Source organism: Enoplosus armatus, chromosome 10 (genome assembly GCF_043641665.1).
Source record: "Enoplosus armatus isolate fEnoArm2 chromosome 10, fEnoArm2.hap1, whole genome shotgun sequence".
NCBI classification, from domain to species: domain Eukaryota; kingdom Metazoa; phylum Chordata; class Actinopteri; order Centrarchiformes; family Enoplosidae; genus Enoplosus; species Enoplosus armatus.
The window spans coordinates 20,979,538-20,996,065 of record NC_092189.1 but is presented as its reverse complement, the minus strand read 5'-3'; the positions used below and the strand labels follow the sequence as shown (position 1 = coordinate 20,996,065).

The following is a 16,528-nucleotide window of genomic DNA, read 5'->3' as shown; positions in this document are numbered from 1 at the left end:
AACTTCATAAATTATCAGTTTTATGTTTGCCTCAGAGTGCTTTACATTGCTAGCTTTTCCACCAAAAGCTACAACATTAGGTCTCCCTCAACATCTGGATCATTCCCACAGAGTGATTTTGAAAAGATTTCAATTTATAGCAGAATATATCAAAACAGAATAAAAGCTGAAGGGCAAGAACTACTTATTGGTTAATTTCAGATGTAGTATGTTGCTCTTGGTGGACTGGTTTTCTGTCATTGGTGTCTTTCTTTGTTTTCTGTCATCAGCATCTTTGCTCTCCAGGTTGTCAAACCAACACTTGGGGTGTTTCATTTTCCTAAATATTTGCCCCATCAAAAGACATTTAGTTTGATCACCTGTATCCATAATGCTTGTTTAAATTGCACTTTCACTCATTTTCCTTTTCTCACGCTTCCTCTACAGAAGAGACGGAGAAAGATTGCCGTGGAAACGTGAGTAAAAAGCATCACCTGGCTGAATAATATTTTGTGGTCAGACTCTGAAAAACCCTTTTACTGCTTCTCATCTGGCTTAATATCTCCGGGGTTACAGTAGTTCAATGCTGCATGTGCACAGAGATAGAACAGAAGTCAAATGCTGAAAACTTGATTCAATTTAGGAAAAAAGGAAAACAAATTTCAGTCTGCAGGTAAGATTAAGGAAAAATCCACAGGTACCTTTTTATACAATGTATTTCATCAAAATAGAAACACAACCTAAACCAAGAAAAGTATGAAAAAGACTGCCTGCATCTCAGCCTTTCATTAGCTGTGTTCAATCCTGCACGGCATACATTTAGAAACATCCAGTGTTTTAAATATAAAGTGGTTTGTTAGCAGAATTTCGTCATCACTAGTTTTTAGTGCAGTTTTGTGAACTCACCGTGTCATACTGCAAGGCTCTACTACACATCATAGGACACGGAGCTGTTCATGTAGCGTGCCAGATGAGGATGCTGTAGAAAAAAACGGCCGAGACTGCTTTTGTTTTCCTTTGAGCTCATCTGTCTCTCTCTCTGTCTTCTCTCTCCTTAGTAGGAGTCCTTTGGCTAGCATTGGAGTAGTGCTGTCGTGGTAGATCAACTATTTCTGTCTCCTCCCTTCCCTTCTTCTTTTCCTGTGGTGGATGTGTGTGTACATTGGTGTTGATCTGTGTGTGTATGTGTGTGTTGGGGCCATATCAATCTTTTGGTCTGTCATTGGCTTCATGGTTGGATGAGAGTGTGTGTTTGTGTGTGAATGGTGGTCGGTTTGTGGGTGCATGAATATTTGTGTGCCACGTATGTGTGTGTGTTTGTGCATGTTGGTGTGTGTGTGTGTGTGTTTGTGTGTGTGTGTTGGGGTCTATCAGGTGTCAGTCCCGGTGTTGCCCCAGGCCAGGCGGGGTGACCGCTGGTCTTGGGACCCGGATGAGGAGCGAAAGCGTCAGGAAAGGTGGCAGCAAGAGCAGGAGCGCATGCTGCAGGTACACAGTATACCTCAAAGGGTAAAGCATGGCGCATGAGTCTGCAAGGTTGGGGGATCAGGTCCTTATGGAGCTTAGTGGGTAGAGCAAGGCGCCAGCACTGTGAGGATCCGGTTCAGAACTGACTTTCAGCTATAAATATTTATTATGTTTTAGTACAAAAAAAGTCCTAGGGAAAGAAATGATTGGTTGAGGTAAAAAGATTGTTTAAATTAACATTTGAAGCTGGTTAATTTGAAGGCCTCACACTCTTGCTACAAACCTTTTTTTATTGTTGTCTGACCTACAAGTTCAGCTATGAAGTATTTCACCTGTAGCTTTATTAGCCCTCAATAAATGTAGGTATAACATGATAATTTGTGATTTATCACCTTTCATGAGCCTTTGACAACATAGCAGTGTCAAGCTCATCAAAGGTATATGTTTTGACACCTGAAAATAAGTGATGTCCCTTTGTTTAAGATGGAGGTTTTCAAATTTTAGGTAGCAAATGCAGTAGTGGATAATCATATAGCTTAAATGATACATAGGAAAATACATAGAACAGAGGCTCTCTGTTAAAGATTATAATAATAATAATAATATTACAACTCCAGTCTCTTAATTGTCCTTAAATTTACAATGCATCTCAATGGGCACAGCAAGTCGCTAGCACAGCCCATATTGAATTAGCGAAAAGACGCTTTAGATTAAAGCAAGTTGCATGCATTGTATGGGATGAGTTGTTAACAAATAAGATGCAGATTAGTCAATGCAGAAGCCAGGCATTATATCCCAGTAAGTATTGATTGGGTGAAAAACATGTCTAGACTTCTGGCTTAAAACTGGGCTGAGTTTGCTTTTATACCGAGGTTACATTATAACTGTCTTGTGTTAAGCAGGTCCTAACTAGATGTTGACGTATAGTCAATTAGATTCTTGGAATAAGGAAAAAAAGGATTTATGTAACCTAAATGTCTGATTTAGCCCAGTTTTAACCCAGATGTTTAGCCCTGACTTGGTATACTTTACTGTTTACCAAACCCTGAAGGTGAAGTCAAACCATGTGGTAGCACAGAAAGCTGCTGTGTCGGTCTGTGCTCAGCTCAGAATCAGATGGATTAACCACATTTCATTGCTCCTTGCAAAGCTTGCCTCCATGTTTGTTTTATATTGAGCATATCCTCCCCTAAAGACACACCCCAACTACTCCTATGCACACTTTGACCACTAGAGGGCGATTTTGTGCAGTGGAAGAACCGCTACTTTGGTTTTATCCGCTCACTGTCTCCATCTCATGCACACACACAGACAAGGACTTTGTCCAAGGTTGCTGCTGTTGCTGCTGCCCAAATCACCCTCTCTCTCCTCAGCTAATCAGAGGTGCATCTCAGGTCCACATGTTTTTAAACATTTAAAGGATTCATTGGGGTCCATGATATACTATACTCATCTACAGAGTACATCTTGATAAATAAATCTTAAACAACAGTGATGAGAACAGATTTTTCTGCTTCCTGGTTGTCGCAGGACTGTTTGAGATGAGATGCGCTGAAATGGATGAATGTCTGGTGCATCAATGTGCTTGTTACCTCCCTGGTTGATTCTGTGTTGTCTCTGCGCCTCGATCTTGGCCTGTCATCTGTCTTGCTTAAATTGCTTTCTCTCTAAATCTTGGATCTTTAAGTTTGGCCTTCTCACAGGGTTCCTACGCAGGTCTCAAAGTGAAAAACTAGTCTTCTAAGCTTTATGCTTGTCTACAATAATGTTAAGTGTCAGTTCGATGTCATCTTTTTTGTGGTCTTGTTGCCCAGTTACTATTATAGTACCGTACATCAAGGAAAAAATGAATTTAAGGCAGCTTTTGAAATGAAATTTGTGTAGGAACCCTGTGCTCCACAGGCTCTGCATGCTCTACGTTTGCCTTTTGTCCGCAGTGCCTGCTTCAGGTCTCTTTTGTTTGCTTTTTATCCCTAACACGCATATATCAGATCTGAGCAAGTGTTTAGCCATACCAGAGGGATATCTTTGCATTCATTTATGTCTCTAAGTCAAGGCTTATATTAAGTACATAATATACATGTAATAAGTACACACTGAGGGCATCCCACATGGAAATCATAGTCCACCAGTTATTACAGCAGGATTGATTCAGACTGAAGCCTTTTGAAAAGCCTCCGTTTTGATACCGGACATGTCTGCGCATCATCTCTGTTTTCCTTCCAAAATATCCACCTGCAGACAGTTTAGTCTTCGTCTTCGTTGAGGCTCTGTGCTGTATGTCATGTGTCTGTTGCCATGGTGACAGGAGAAGTACCAGCGCGAGCAGGAGAAGCTGAAGGAGGAGTGGGAGAAAGCGCAGCGGGAGGTGGCAGAGGAGGAGAAGAAGTACCACGAGGAGGTGTTTATGCTTGAGGGCACATGTTGCACCCATGATGTGTTGTTTTTGGTGTCTTTTGACCTTGTGTTTGGTATAACTTACACTCAGAATATCTGAAATCAGATTCATTTTGGAATTAAATGTATAATGTGTGTATGAATTGTGTATTTTTAAATCTAAAAGGAAAGTATATTTGTTGACTGATAATCTTAACCCATCATAGTACTTAAGCGTTGACTCTCCCATCACAACAGGAGCGTAGGATACTGGAGGAAACTGTGACGCCTCTGACTCCCCGCTCCTCGGCCCTGCCCTCCCCCAGTCGAGGGGAGCTCTCTTCCACCTCGGAGCCCCGCGACGCCATCGTCCGTTCGCTGGCTGACTGGGAACGCAAGCAGGAACTGCTGGAGAGGCAGTCGGTGAATGGCTGATTGATTGATTATAGATAGTTTGTTAGATACATGCATTCATTTTGTATAAATTTAGGAAGGGACTCTGGGTGACAAATGGTTAGAATTATTTGAGCGGGCACAGTGTTTTTCTGATTGGTTGTTCTGCTAACTGTTCCCTGTTTGTGATTAGACGGTGCAGAGGGGGAGCACAGAGAGTGTGGAGTGGAAACGGAGGGAAAACGACAGGACCAGTGACATCAGCACCGCTGACGACAGCATGAAAACAGGCAGAAGGTTTGTGAACTAGTTTAAAGTGGTAAATGTTGCATTGTGACGTTTTAGATGACATTTTGAGCAACACAGGCTTAAAATGAGGCCTTAGTGTGACAAGGTTATTACCCGTCATGTGAGAAGCAGGTGGGCTCAGTGTGTAGAGGATGGAAACTTCAGGGATTTGAAGGAACTGCCAGAGAAGTATTAAACCAGTTCCCCCTAACAGCTTAGAAAACGCTGTTGTCTTGTTTTAGATTAATGGTCATCTGCAGATACACAATAAAAAAAAATTTTGCATCAGTTTTCATGTGATAAGTGACACTTTACAAATTATTGTATAGCTTTCATTGCAACTTTTATCTTGGGCCTGTTTTCTAGTCATCATGCCATCAAGGAAAAATACTTTTGATCATAGTGGAATCATTCAAGTTACAGTAGTATGAAAAGTGAATATACATAATGTGACGTGCGTTGGTTATGATAGAAAACAGAATTGGTCTCGACGTGGCTTCTTCCTCATCCTCAGCTCGGTGAGTCAGAGCAGCAGTCAGGCAGAGACGCTCGGTCACAGTTTGCAGAACGGCCAAAAACTTCCCCCGATGACGGCCAAAACCTCGAGTCCAGTGAAGAAACGAGAAGAGCCCACAGCGTCCAGCAACAAGCCCAGCCGGCCTTCAGGAGACAGGAGGTGTGTGGATGTGTGTGAGAGAAGCCTTCAGTCCAGGTTCTGCCACAATCCCTGGATTTCGTAGTCTGAGAAAGAAATCCAGAGTTCAGTCCCTTTTCATATTTTACATCCTTTCGTCTCTTATGTAGTATGAGTTAAGAGCACACTGGTGCAATCATACAGAAGACGGTGTCCTTCAATGACAGCCAAGCACAGATTACAGCACCAGTGTGTACTTGTTATCACAACAGAGACAAAGAACAGGTCACAATATGATTAAATAAGCATTGTTTTATTTCCTCATGTTACTTGTTTTGTTGAATAAAATCCCTCTACGTGTCAAGGCACCATAACACTGCTTTAAATCCAAATAGATTGCAGCCACATTTCATCCCAGCTGTAAATACATATTTTAAAAGACCAGAATAGTGACCAGCAGGGTTTTTGGCAAGAGTGGGTTTTTTTAGTAACACCTTCAGTTAACTTGTTGACCAGCAGGTGGCATCTTGTAGCTGTATTTGCACCCTACAGTCTCCACATAAGGAAACAATAGTCTGACAGGAAGAGTGTTTTACACATTCATTAGAATCATATACTGTAGCAACACAATGCACTTCATTTTAAAGAAAAAAGTAAGCCCAAACATTTCTGAGTAGATTTCGGTTGTTCAGCTTGTTCTGGCTCGGATTGGTTCTCTGGCAGCCAATAGAGTCGCTGTAGCTGTGAGCCATCATCATGTTGCATGTTGCTGTCCATTTCCAGGAGTGGTCCCATTGATAATAACGTGGGCCGCAGCTCATCAAAACCCCCCGCAGCATGTCCACCGCCTCCAGACACACTGCCTCCAGCACCCAACAGGTACTGCATCACAAACAGCCCACATGGAGCGAGCGAGGGGGGAGGGGGGGGGGCAGTTAATTTCTGCACTGTCATTTTCTGCTTTGCTGCCCGCATTTCTCCACCCATCTCATAACATGTCCCACTGCAGCCAGGACTCTTGAATGTGGTGGGAATTTCAATGCAACACATGGAAACAGAGGAGATTTTGTTTCATCTATTTCTTTATTTTACCGTGAAACGTACATCTGTAAACATTACTGCAGATGTGTCAGAGTCCGGGTCATTAAAATACAATTATATAATCACCAATGTTTGAAAAATAGCACACACAAGACATGTAGCAGATCAGTGATGACGTCAGCTGTGCAGAGAACAACACACAGGACCTTGATCAATAAAAATACAAACAATAACTGTAAAGACCAACAAGCTAACAGACAAAATAGCAGAGAGCAGCAGAAGTTAATAAATGTAATACGTCTTTTGTGTTCACTGTAGTCCACTGCAAGGATAGTGGAAATGCAGAGGACGATGTCTGACCTTTAGATCAGGATCAGTCTTTGTTTACTGTGTAGAGTCATTTTGGATGGGATTCAGTTTTTCAGTATCAACAGCGTCTCTTCCTGTCTTTCTCACATTTCCAACAATAAACTGACAAATGAACAGCTTATAACTAACTCTGTGTTTCTCTTTCATATTCAGAAAAGTAATCAGTACTTTACATAACTTACAGTCCCTTCTAGTATCACAGGTTTCCCGTCTCTCTGTCTTTCTATCTTCCTCTCTCCTTTAGGTCTGTCAGTGGGAAGAAGCTGTGCTCCAGCTGTGGGCAGCCGTTAGGGAAGGGGGCGGCCATGATCATAGAGACGCTCAGTCTCTACTTCCACATTCAATGCTTTAAGGTTGGTGACATAAAGAAAAAAGCACTTCCTCTCAAGATTTAGTATCGTTTTTTGTTTTCTTTTGTTCTTTATTCATTTAATTATCTATTAGAAGTATGAATGCTACTCTACCTTTGCAGCGGTGTTGTTGTGAAAATACGAGTAAAGCGGAAGGCAGGCAATAATCTGTATTTTTATACTGTAATATCAACAAAGACAGAAACCAACAATGAACTGATCCTACTAACAAGTATAGTCTGTGGATTCAAAGCCTGGTGCAGCTTATTAATAATAAAAAATATTAAGATGATATCAATGAGCCACACTGTTGTACTGTTCTTGTTCTGCACTGCTGTAATGTTCCTTCATTACCATGAATATGGCCACTATTTTGGGTCAGTCCCACATACACCATCCTGCTGCCGGAAATACTCCTTAGTCCTGTTCGAATAAAGTTTGTGCCCATGTACAAGAAAGATAACTAATTAATGGACAATTCATATTGATAACTATTTCTCTCTCTCTCTCTTCAGTGTGGGGTGTGTAAGGGACAGTTAGGAGACACGACCACGGGGACGGACGTCCGGATCAGAAACGGCCTCCTCAACTGCCACCAGTGCTACATCCGCTCACGCTGTAAGTCCCTCCACCCCTCCCTCCCATGTCTTCCTTCTGTCGCTCTCTTTCCTGTCTCACCCTCTTCCTCTGTGTCTTCTGTCTCTATAACAATGTTTCCATCCATCCATCCGAAACACAAATGAATAATGACTGTGGTCAGGTCCTGTCAGCTGGTTCCAAGCCACCGTCAACCACCGTCATGAATATCAAAAAACACGACCACCAGAAATAGATAAATAACTTTCCTGTTACATAATGCTCATAAAGAGAGAGTTTAATCATTCTCTAAAATTATAAAAAGGGTAAGGTGTTGCTCCTTATTGTTTGCTGATGTTGGCCATATATCATAATTTAACTGGTGGATAAATGCAGGTTTTAATAAGGTGATGGTGTCGTAGCACCAGCAGTAAATACGGTGCTCATAAAGAAAAACAGACAGAGCTTTGTTTGATTTATTGTTTTTCCAAAGTAAACTTGACACTCTTTTATGATAAAACTTTAAGGTGTATTTCAAAGGTTTCATTCTTTATTGCAGCCCCGCTGTGTGGCTGATAAGACCAGTGCATTTTAATATAAAAGTCCTACCTGGTGCAGCTTTAATAAAGAAGTGTCACACACGGTGAGGCTGAATGGAGGGATGAATCTAAAGTTGCATCAGGAGGAAGAGAAACTGGTGATGTAGCAGCTGGGAGAGGATGACTGTAACTTTCCGTCCCTTTCACCTTGCCTGCTCAAGAGCAAAAGTTCATGCTTTCTAAAAGATGCAACTCATATATTTACATAACCTCTCAGCAGCTGTTATCATATAGGGATCAGAAAACCTCAAAATCAAATCAGAGCCTCAATCAAAAGACTTGTAAGTCATTATCCCGAAATAAGAGGTTTTATTTCATTAGATCTGCTTGTGCTTGTGCTTGACCTTTAAAATCCCCTTTTAACAAAAACAATTGTGGTTTATAAAAATTGTGGGTTTCCTTCTCTTTTTTTTCTCCTTTCAAGCGGCCGGACAGCCAACCACATTGTGACGCTCGACAGAAAAGCACAAGGTTCATGGAAGAAACCCCCGTCCCTGTTTTAACCCGATTATCTGCAAATCATGTATTTCACAGCGTGTCGGGATCTTTGCATCCTCTGCGGTTCAATAACCAGTGAAGATTCATCATGGGGGCCAAACGGGGATCTGGGGAACAGTCAAATGTTTAAACAAAAAAACAAAAAAACATATATTCTTCGTGTTTATGTCATCTGATGCGTGGGTGAAATCTGGATTTGATTGGTCCACGTACCACCACAGACTCTATTTCATCATGCAGCGAGAAAGAGAGCGAGAAAGAGAGAGAGAGACTGTTCTGGGGTGGCGGCCATGTTGGAAAAAAAACAAAAAACAGACAATAACAGATGCTTCAGACGCAGGTAGGCTTTGTTCACATACTGTCAGAGTGAACACACAAAGAGAAAATGTGGTGTTCAAGTCTCGGTTAAGTAGAATCAGATTCTATTTTCCTGGTTGAAAAAAAAACAAATATTTACCATTTAAATATAATGGAAATGCAGTATATCACATAGTTACTGAGTCTGTTTTTTTTTTATCATCTAAGAAAGATTCTCTTAATTTGGAGTGATAGAAATTAAAGTATATGTGGTCAGGCAGCTCAGATTGGATTTTTTTATTTCTCCTAACAGACTGGATCTGAAAAATATGAATACTTTTATGCCCCTTTGACAAAGTACTAGATTTAAAACAAAAAGAAATATAGAAACTTCATTTAGAAAGTGCAATAAAGGTCACTATAAACCACAGACACTATATATACAGTTTTTTGATCCTTTGGCCCTCACAGTGACGAACTACGTCTCTTCTTCTGTGCTCCTGAATAAATTTAGCTTCTAATATAAACACAAATTATGGATGTAGTTTCATCATTAGGGCAATAACTCGACTTGTGAGCTGTTTCTGTGCTCTTTTTTTGGGGGGTCGTAGCAGGTTGCTCCTCGGCCAGCCTGTCCGCTTGGAAAGTCAGGACTTCAATGTGCCTTAGGAAAGCAAGGTGATGCAGGAAAAGAAACACCAGCTGTATGGTGTTTTATTTCTCTCTTCTTTTTTTAGGGCTATAGGGAGGGATTTGGCCAAATTTGAACCCTTAAACTGCAGACAGTCAGGCTGCAGCCCTCCCTTACATCACGCTTTACTTCAGTTGAAGTACATAAACAACACCCTTAATTTCATACCCCCCCAAATTCCTCAGTGATTTGCAGTGATAAAAACCAGAGGAACACATTTGTTGTCTATTTGAAAAAATACACAGTATAGTAAATATGCTGCAGGGGAAACCATTGATTTTAATTTTGAATGTTGTTTTATTCTAGAGCGATATAGACTTCTGTATGCTATTAATTGAGGTAATTTTGATAATTGCTCAGTGGTAGGATTCATTTATAAAATTATAAAACACTAATAAAAAGACAAAAATCACCTGTACATGTTACAGCTCGAGGTAATATGGACACACATACCAGCAGCAGTTGCACCTGTGCAATATTTGGTTGGATGAAAACTAAAGATCTGTGCCGCCAGCTGGACATTTTAAGTCACTTGCTGCTGCTTCTTCTTTCTTTTTTTTTTCTCGAACTTGTATGGGAAAAGCTCGGTTATGTATTGTGGATGTACAAATGCACGTTTAAGCCTAAAACCAAATGATTTGCTGTATGAAAGCAAACTAGCAGCCTCCTCCTCCTCCTCCTCTTCCTCCTCCTGAACTGCGTCCTATAGCCAAGCTTCTCCTCCGGGTTCATCTCTCTGATCTACAGTATTTTTAAGCTTCTGTTCCGATTGTGTATTTCATTTTTTATCCTCATTTAGTTAAAGAATAAATCTCGGCTGAGTCTCTTATAGCGGGATCTTTGAGACGGAGCTCTATATTCAGACGGTCTTCTTAACAGGATAGTTTGGGGAATGAAACCTTTACGTCTGTTCTGTATTTATTGTAATATTCACCTGAACACTATCCGAAATATAGATTCATTTGGTGTTTAAATGCAATGGCATTTATAGCATACTGTATGTTTATAAATAAAACGTTATAAATTAAAACTGGGCTTTTGTCTGTTTTGTTTTTTCTTCGCAGTAATCCCCAAAACAGATGATGCTAAAAGCTAAAAGATTCAAACTAACGGAAGAAAAGTGGTAAATGAATACTTTACAAATTTGATTCTACGGGTGAAATCGCATCAGTGGCTTCAGCAAGAAGCAAATGTGCAAAAGAGGAAACCTGTGTTGTCTGTCACCATCGAAAAATGGTGTATACTGCAGCGCTGCCCACCTGGTTTATTTATTTAGTTATTTAACAACTCTCATTGAGGGAGACCTGGCAGAATAAAAACAGATAAAAAGATACCAAAAACAGACATAATTAAGATTAAAGTCTATAAACTCTGTGTTAGAGTTTAATGCAGTCTTAAATTCTGCCAGTGACGTGAGATTCCTTGTGAGCGCTTATTTAAGGTAAAAGTCAGATTATGGTTAGTCTTCGTAGAAACTACTGGTTGGGGTTCAGTTTAGTGTTGGGTTCAGGTTAAGGCATCTGAATCTGATTGATCTGATTAGGAAATTCAGCTGTTACCATGTTCCCAAAAGGATGAATCCATAATATTTCCGCCGGGTCACAAAACTTCTGGTAACTGTTAATCCAAAACTGTGACCCCATAAATCTTCAGACTGGGTCATAAAACGTGAAAACTGTTTCCTAAAAGTGTGACACCAGAGATCCAGATTTTAATGGCTGTGACAGTCAACCTGTCAGTCTGTTGATCCTCCAGCGTCACACAATCTGATGGGTTACAGATTTTGGTGAAACACCTGCTTGAAAATGTCCACCTAAGAGAGTCAATCAGCCAATTTAGAATATAGAATACCTTATAGGTGTGATAGTGACATTTGTGTCAAATCTGGATCGAATGGTTCAAATCTTTCCTCCGCTAAAGTGACATTTTCTTGGCCTTCTTTGTGTTCATCTAAAGGCGAATATTTTCACCTTATTTTAGGGGAAATAAATCTTGAAGACTCACTGACTTGTGAAGCCGTGCGGTGCTGTCCGTGGTGCTGAAGTCTCAGACCTTCTCAAACGACCACAATCGAAAAACTTTGCATTTATGAGCGAGCAATCACCAAGAAGCCTGTTTTAGGATTATATAATTAAAGAACATGTAAACTTGTATATCATAATATCTGTTCTGTGTTTCCTTATTCGTCCAAAGAAAACATGACAAAGCAACTTGGACTATTATTTTTTTTTTTTTTTTATCATCAACAACCATTTCAATGGTACACCTGGAAAACTATGTGCACATGTAGAAATATTTCCTTCTTAAATATAAGCATTCATTACCTACATATAAATAACTTTCAGATCCTGGACAAAACAAGTTACATAATGCTCACAAAATGGAAATGAAATCATTGTAAAATCAGACAAAGAGACAACATGCAAATTATATAGAAATAAATACAATGTTTGCATCCATTCCCTTTTTTTTATACCCAAAATAAATTCTTCCGAGGGAATTTTGTAAAACATCAAAAAGACTTGTATGATCGATCTACGAGGGAGTATGGCCTATGGTTCAACTATAGGAGACAAGAATACGTATTAACACTGTACAATTTGAGCCACAAAAACACTGCCGTAGAAAGACACACAAAACATACAGATTTCCTGTCAGAGGTGAACATTGCAGTAGTTTGTGCCTTATTTTTTTTCTTCTCGAGGAAATAATTGTGTTTATATCGATAATTTAAAGAAACTAAACTCTCAGCAGCCCCGGAAACAAAAAAACACAGCTGTTCAGAGGCAGCTCGTGTCTACGGAGAACAGAGAAGCGAAATGCGTCCGCGCCTCGTTGTGGATTTGTGTGTGTGTGTGTGTGAGAGAGAGAGAGAGAGAGAGAGAGCATCCTCAGTCATGGATATTAAACGTCTCTCTACCAAACAAAGCAGCTGTTGAACTCTGACATGTAATGTGACTTAACGAGGCTCCTTTCGCTCACTGATGGCACGACGCGTTTCCAGTGCGCGGACGTCTGTGTTTGCTCATGAATTTTGCCCCCCCCCCCTCCCCCCAAAAAATGTTCATCTTAACAAGTCACTTGGTCCGTTGTTCAGTCTTAAATGTGTCGTTTTTGTTTCTTAAAGCAAGAGGAACATTTTGTTTTGGGGTTTTTTCTTGCATGTTTTACGCATGGAAAGTGTCATTTTGTTGTTGTTGTTATTAGTACAGCAATATGCCTCTTTTTTTAGGATGTCAGACTTTAGACATGACTGGAAACGTTTCACCCAACTTGCACTTGTAAAAAATAAACGTTGTTATTATAAGACAATGTAACTTGTCAAGATGGATATTTTTACAGCAAAAGTGTCCACTGACCACAAAAAACGGCGCAAGGCATAAAAATAAAAGAACATAGTTGTCATCTTCTTTTTAACTGCTTTTTATTGTCCTTAAGTCTGTCTCGGGGGATTGCTTTTCAGTCTCCGGAGGATGAGGAAAGTATCTCTGTCCCTCTGTGGTCCCCCCACCCCCCCGCTGTGGAGCTTCATTAGAACATGCTGGTCTTTACTAATGTAGCTTTGGCTCCGTTCTGTCTTTGCAAAGACGACAGTACGCTGGCGAACGGCCCGCCCAATGAGTCCGGGATAGAGGTGATGGTCCCCGGGGCGGTGGCCCAGCCTTGGCTCGCTGCTGTCACCCCCATGCCGGCGGACACGGATGTCTTCACTTGGTCCACCTGTCCGTTCCCGGTGGTGTTGATCTGGCCTCCGGTGGGGCTCGGTCCTCCGCAGTTGGAGGTGGGCACGGGGTTCGGGCCCGGTCCTCCTGTGCTGTCAGGGTCGGTAGATTTGGTCTCTTTGCTGTCTTCATCTCTGGAGTCGGACTTCTTTCCAGAACTGTTCTTGGCAGCCGCTGCAGCAGCTGCCGCTGCCCGCTCCTGCTTGCGGAACTTGGCGCGCCGATTTTGGAACCACACCTGGAAAATGGGTGCAAGTACAAACGTTAAAGCACCATGAACGTTTGGTTCATCTGCTCATCTAAAACTATTCATTATTATTCGCTCTCAATTTCCAATGAGATGTCATGACCACAAAGGCTCTTGAGCACAGTTGAGGTTGCTTATAAATGCGTTTTGAGGTTTAAATATCTAAAAGTGTCCCTAAAGACAAACACATCTCTTTATTTCAAGAGTGTGTGTAAGATGGTGCCCGCAGCTGGAGGCCAGTAGTTCATCATGCCAAAGCAGTAAAGCTTTTATTTCTCTCAAATCTGTTTTAAAATGAGTGATTAGACGCAACGTGTTCAGATGTTTCTTATTGCATCGTAAATCCACACGTGCGTAATTGTGTGTAATCGTGCGTAATGGGAGCAGGTTGGCGTCTGCTGCAGAGCCGGTGGCTGTGTACCTGCACTCTGGCTTCAGTCAGATCGATTTTGAGTGCCAGCTCCTCTCTGGTGTAGATGTCCGGGTAGTGCGTTTCCGCAAAAACCCGCTCCAGCTCCTTCAGCTGGGCGCTGGTGAACGTGGTCCGGATGCGCCTCTGCTTTCTCTTCTCGTTCAGTCCGCCGTGATCCGTGAAGAGTTTGTAGGGAACTGTAAACGGAATAAAATGTCACCGTCAAGACGTGCAGTGGTCTTATCTGTGCGGCGGAAGATATGAGTGTGTGTAATTGTGATGTTGTCAAATGGAAGTAAATTCAATTTCGGTATTTTGTACAAAATCGGGTTAAGGATGCTGAGCTAAAGCGTTCAATTGTATTATGCCTTTGATTACCTGTGAATTGCTTCTGAATTGATAACGCTGCTGACCTGTGATGCGGTTAATTGTAATGTTAAACTAATTGTTGCTCCTCAGATTGAGGCTCAAGTTTGAAAACTTGTCATAATGTTCCCATCCGCCCCGCTTGTTGCTACTGTAACTCCAATTCGGTGTCAATAATGAGCTTTAGTCTTTGGTTATCTAATTATTTTCGAAGCTTTATGTCTCATCGCAAAGTAAATAAATTATGCCTATCATTTTGGCAGCTTAAGATAATTCTGTTGGCGGTTTTGGGTGTGACTGGGATAGTATAACCCCGTAACCGAATTACCGCTTGCCTGCAATCGCTTCTAACGTGATAAATTCTTTCATTTGTGTAAGCAAATTTCGTTTGGTAAATACTAAACACATTTCCATTTTCAAATGCAATCAAGACGTCCTATAATACGCCGGGTTGAGGCTCCGGAGCCGCTGCTTACCTGCGGCGTACGGGCTGCTCTGGTGGTCCCGCAGGGTCCCCAGGCTGCAGGACCCCGGCGTGAGGGACGGACAGCCGGAGGTGGCCCCGAAAGTGGTCCTGATGGGATTGTACTGAAACCCACTGGCTTGACTGCACGAACTGAAGTCCGCATAGGCCGATGCCAAGCTCGACGTGTCCATCCCGGCCATACATGACTCGTAGGCAGAGGAATTTAGGTAAGAATACTCCATTTTATACATTTGAGAAGGCTCGGTGGCGTTAGAAAGCTGCACTTCCCGGGAAAAAAATATCAAACAAAAACTACCCCCAAAAAAATTGGGTTGGAAAGTAAAAAAATAATAAAAAACCAAAATGAGGAGGACGCGCGGTCTGAGTTTGGGGGGAAAGAGGACTTGTTTGGTTTGAACTGGTTGGAAAGAGGCTGGACGGTGGGTAGATGTTCACTGCTCAGCGCCTGCTCCAAAACTGGCCTCCTTTATAGGAACCTAGCCCTGTTTTATGAAAAGCCCCCTAAGAGCCGCCTAGCCTGAGGTCTCTAGAGCATATAGTCCTCATAATAAACTTGGCTCTTTCCGCTTGGACAATAGCAAAGCGTTTGGTCTTATTGCTAGCGCTTTTTTACATGACAATAACTCATCAGTCTATTGGGCTGGCACTGGGGGCCCGGGCTGTCCAACCTCCCTATCATTGATCCCCTGCATCTCTAATTAGAATTTAATACCACGCCATTACGCACCCCTCCACCACCACCACCGCTGCCCCCCCCCCCCCTCCTCCACCCCTCTACCCATCCACCCCACTCCTCTCCAACCACCATCTTGCCCTTTAATTCAATCACACCACTTGGAAATAATGAAAGTTGGGTGACGATTCTCCCTGATCCAATTTTCTCCAAGCTTTTAAGCCTTTTAAGCGACCGTATACCTTGGGCAGGATTTCACATAGTATTCCCCCTCTGCCTCTTCTCTCTGCCCGTCTGCTCCGACTGTTTTCTCTCTGCTCTCCTGCTCTGAAGCAGCAAAACATGAACACTTTTCTATCAGGTATAGCGACCAGCTTTGTGGTTTAAGCGTGGCGACATGTTGAGGTTTAAAATCTCCCTTTTCGGGCAAATAAAAACCATCACCTGTTTCAAGTGCAACCGGTTTTAATCGTGTTTCTGCACCACGCATGGCCGCTTCTTTCTGCTTTGTTTCAGGACACTGATTGCAAGAAAACTGACTGATTCTCACCTTTTCTCTTCAGAGAAATAATACTGACTGCGGCTCCACTCAGTATGAAAGGTTCAGGTGAAAACTGTTTGCACACCAATCACATCCATAACAACAGAACTACTGCTTTGATTTCTATGTTTTATTTCACACTGCACGTGTTATGACGTGTGTTTAAATAAGGTCTTTGCCTTTTCTGGTTCATGACTGCGTGGCAGCACAGATTGAAGTAAATAAATGAGAGATAGAAATTGTCTGTATGGATTAAAAGCCCAACATATTGCATTTTACGCACAGTAATAAACGAATTTCCAGTTTCGTTTAATAATGCCCTTTTTGCCAAATAAACACGTTTTTCCACTTCTGTCCCTGCACTGCTGCGGTGTAATCTCTGCTAAACTTGCGGGTGTGTTTTTATGATTCAAATAAGTTTGTAATTGTCTTTATTACTTTCATTATTCCGTTTATTTGGCAAATAACATCTTTCTAATGAAAGTAACGAACTGGCGAGGCAGTCATCGGACCTCTTAGGCT

General features: G+C 41.7%; 2 protein-coding genes across 2 annotated transcripts in view; one reads left to right on the top strand and one right to left on the bottom strand.

The window, feature by feature from the left end:
- The window catches only part of LOC139291045 (LIM and calponin homology domains-containing protein 1-like), an 80,827-nt gene extending 71,832 nt beyond the window's left edge, over positions 1 to 8,995 (top strand). Inside the window, exons 20-29 of the mRNA XM_070912943.1 lie at positions 427 to 455; positions 1,354 to 1,467; positions 3,755 to 3,847; positions 4,081 to 4,245; positions 4,418 to 4,512; positions 5,018 to 5,179; positions 5,921 to 6,016; positions 6,792 to 6,900; positions 7,413 to 7,515; positions 8,497 to 8,995. Of these exons, the coding sequence (XP_070769044.1) occupies positions 427 to 455; positions 1,354 to 1,467; positions 3,755 to 3,847; positions 4,081 to 4,245; positions 4,418 to 4,512; positions 5,018 to 5,179; positions 5,921 to 6,016; positions 6,792 to 6,900; positions 7,413 to 7,515; positions 8,497 to 8,522 (992 nt within the window). The 3' untranslated portion in view covers positions 8,523 to 8,995. The remainder of the gene's footprint in view (positions 1 to 426; positions 456 to 1,353; positions 1,468 to 3,754; positions 3,848 to 4,080; positions 4,246 to 4,417; positions 4,513 to 5,017; positions 5,180 to 5,920; positions 6,017 to 6,791; positions 6,901 to 7,412; positions 7,516 to 8,496) is intronic.
- A 4,094-nt stretch (positions 8,996 to 13,089) lies between these two features.
- phox2bb (paired like homeobox 2Bb) lies at positions 13,090 to 15,022 on the bottom strand. The gene is made up of 3 exons (XM_070913594.1): positions 14,782 to 15,022; positions 13,949 to 14,136; positions 13,090 to 13,518 (listed from the first exon to the last, which is right to left on the bottom strand). Exons 1-3 carry the CDS (start codon positions 15,020 to 15,022, stop codon positions 13,090 to 13,092), a joined length of 858 nt encoding a protein of 285 aa, XP_070769695.1.
- Between the last annotated feature and the right edge of the window lie 1,506 nt (positions 15,023 to 16,528).